The following is a 3,370-nucleotide window of genomic DNA, read 5'->3' as shown; positions in this document are numbered from 1 at the left end:
AATCAGGTAAAGTATCATTTTGTACAGGGTTAGGATTAGCACATGGAGAAATTTTGGATTGATTCTATCTACGACCATCACTTGTAGAATATGTAGCAGGACCATGTACACCAGTTATCTTTACAGGTTCTCCGAACTTCATTTGACCTTTTGCAACATGACCAGGTTTTTTAATTCTCACATAGTCACCAATATTCAAATCAAGTTGTTTGGCACTGCGTTTCTCTTCAGTATATTCTTTACTTGCATTTTGTTTCTTCATAACATGTTCGTATACGTTTTCACTTGATCAGTCTTTCATCATATTATGAATTTCAAGAATATCAAGACCAGTTCTCATTTGTCTATTGTGTAGCACAGGGGTCGGGAACCTATGGCTCGCGAGCCATATATGGCTCTTTTGGTGACCGCATATGACTCCCAGTGAAAATCATATATTCTAGGGTTAATCTTAGTATTGTTACCAGATTTCAGACTATTTTATGGCCAGGTATGGCAGAAAATTCGCCTACGCGCTTGATAAACGCGCTCAGCGCATGTCTATGTTTTGTGAGAGAATTGACAGACAAGCATTGTGACAAAACAGAGGAATCTGGAACTTTGAGACATCACGAAGTGATAGAATCGCGGAGCAACGAAGCCTACCGTCCTATTGTACACTCCTCATTTGTAACTTTAATATTGAGACTGGATTAGCAAAACTAATTTTTAAAGCACTACAGATATGACCAACAGAAAGAAAGATGATGAGTATGGGGGATTTCAGCTTGAATGGACAGAGAAATTTGCCTTTGTGGAGAGAAAAGATCATTTAGTTTGTCTAATATGCAATGCTCAAATCGCGTCGATGAAACGGTCGAATGTAAAGAGACATTTTCACACATCTTTCGCATCTAAATATCCAGAGGGAGACATCAGGAAGAGGGCATGCTTAGAACTACTACGCCAAGTGAAAGCGAGTCAGCAGCAACTTCGAGCATGGTCTCAGAAAGGTAACTGTAATTCGGCTAGCTTTGCTGCCTCTTTAGCAATAGTGAAGAACGGAAAGCCGTTTACAGATGGCGACTATGCCAAAATATTTATGCTTGATGTGGCCAATGAGCTTTTTGAGGACTTGTCAAATAAAGATACAATAATAAAAAGAATTAAAGACGTGCCTCTGTCAGCACGTACTGTTCACGATCGCGCTATCATGATGGCAAATGAAGTGGAGGAAATACAATTAAAGGATATAAATACAGCGGAATTATTTTCTCTTGCTTTTGATGAGTCTACGGACGTAAGCCATTTATCACAGTTCAGTGTAATTGCAAGGTATGTTGTGGGTGACACACTGCGTGAAGAAAGTCTTGCTGTTTTGCCACTGAAAGGAACAACACGAGGAGAAGATTTATTTCGGACTTTCATGGAGTTTGCAACGGAAAAAAAGCTGCCGATTGATAATCTTGTTTCAGTGTGCCCTGACGGAGCTCCTTGTATGATGGGGAAAAACAAAGGGTTTGTAGCGCTTCTTCGTGAACATGAAAAAAGACCCATCCTAAGTTTCCACTGCATTCTACATCAGGAAGCCCTTTGTGCTCAATTGTGTGGCAAGCAGTTTAGCGACGTAATGGATGTGGTCACTTCGGTGGTTAATTTTATTGTTGCCCGAGCTTTAAATGATCGCCAGTTTAAATCACTGATGGCTGAAGTTGGAAACAATTATCCCGGTTTGCTTTTGCACAGCAATGTGCGTTGGTTGTCAAGAGGGAAGGTGCTCAACCGTTTTGCAGAATGCTTGAATGAAATCCGGACTTTTCTTGAGATGAAAAACGTTACGCATCCTGAGTTAACCAATCCTGACTGGCTCCGGAAGTTTTAATATCTCGTGGACATGACTGAACATCTTAATCAGCTCAATGTGAAAATGCAAGGAATTGGAAATACAATCCTATCCCTTCAACAAACTTTGTTTGCATTTGAAAAAAGGCTGGAGTTATTTATTGAGAATCTTGGAACGGGTCGGTCGTCTGTTACATTTCAAAAGGCTGAAAAACTTCAAAGATGTAATCACTGCAAATAATCCCACTCATGATTTCGATCTCCAGCAGCTAGTTGGCTTCACATGTAATCTCCTGCAGTCATTCAAAGCGCGATTTGCAGAATTTTGTGAGCGCATTAGTCTTTTTAAGTTCATCACTCATCCATATGAGTGTGCTGTAAACGACGTCGACTTGAGTTACATTCCTGGTGTCTACATCAAAAATTTTGAGTTAGAAGTTGCTGACCTAAAGGTTTCAGACGTATGGGTCAACAAGTTCAAATCACTAAATGAAAATTTGGAAACACTTCAACGACAACATGCGGAGCTCGCGATCAACCATATATGCACAGAAATGAAAAAACTTCAACCCGCAGACCAGTTGATTGTCAAAACTTGGAACGCGCTTCCAGCCACTTACCGCGAGTGTGTATTGCTGTATTGACCATGTTTGGATCCACATATGCATGTGAGCAGTCGTTCTCACACTTGAAAAACATTAAGACAAACCAGCGATCTCGTTTAACAGATGAAAGCCTCAACGCCTGTATGAAACTTAACCTCACCAATTATCAACCAGACTTCAAGACCCTCAGTGACAACATGCAGCATCAGAAGTCACATTAAATGTATATTGGGACATTGTATGTTTTGATTTTTGAGTACAAATTCGTTTTATGGCTCGCACAGAAATAAAATTGAAAATATATTCGTTTTATGGCTCTCTTGACAATAAAGGTTCCCGACCCCTGGTGTAGCAGAACCGAAGGAGAATGTCCAGTAGTAGCATGTTTAGTGCATCTATATATATAAAAAGAAATAGTTGAATAGCATCTTTCAACGGCTGTACAGTCAGTAGAGCAGTTTTTACAGCATTCCAACGTTCAATTTCACCAGATGCTTGGGGATAGTAAAGTGAAGAGTAACTATGTTTAATATTTCTTTGACTTAAAAATTCTTCAAACATTTGTGATCGAAATTGTACACCATTGTCACTGAGAATTTCATTGCAGTAACCTTCTTTGCAAAAAACATTTTTCAAAAATTTTATCACAGAAGGTGTATCAACTTTCGAAGTAAACATAACTTCAGGTCATTTACTGTAGTAATCAATCAATGTAATAGCAAAACGACATTCAGCAGGAGCACTTTCATTAGGACCAACAATGTCAATACCCAGCTTTTGCCAAGGTTGTTTAGGCAAAGGAAAAGGTTTCAATGGAGCAATTACAAGTTTAGAAGATTTATCATGAGTATTGCAGACAGAGCAATGACGAATCAAGTCTTCAACTTGTTTATCCATATCTTTCCACCAGTATAGATCTCGTAATCTTTGTTTAGTACGAACAA

The 3,370-nt window shown here is 39.1% G+C and overlaps 1 protein-coding gene across 1 annotated transcript; it reads left to right on the top strand.

The window, feature by feature from the left end:
• The first annotated feature begins 724 nt into the window (after positions 1-724).
• Positions 725-1,861, top strand: LOC144429789 (protein FAM200C-like). Its single transcript, XM_078117998.1, has one exon. It carries the CDS (start codon positions 725-727, stop codon positions 1,859-1,861), a length of 1,137 nt encoding a protein of 378 aa, XP_077974124.1.
• The last annotated feature ends 1,509 nt before the right edge of the window (positions 1,862-3,370 follow it).

This window comes from Styela clava, chromosome 11, assembly GCF_964204865.1.
Source record: "Styela clava chromosome 11, kaStyClav1.hap1.2, whole genome shotgun sequence".
NCBI classification, from domain to species: Eukaryota; Metazoa; Chordata; class Ascidiacea; order Stolidobranchia; family Styelidae; genus Styela; species Styela clava.
The sequence above is the reverse complement of the archived record's forward strand: the minus strand, read 5'-3'. Positions and strand labels throughout refer to the sequence as shown.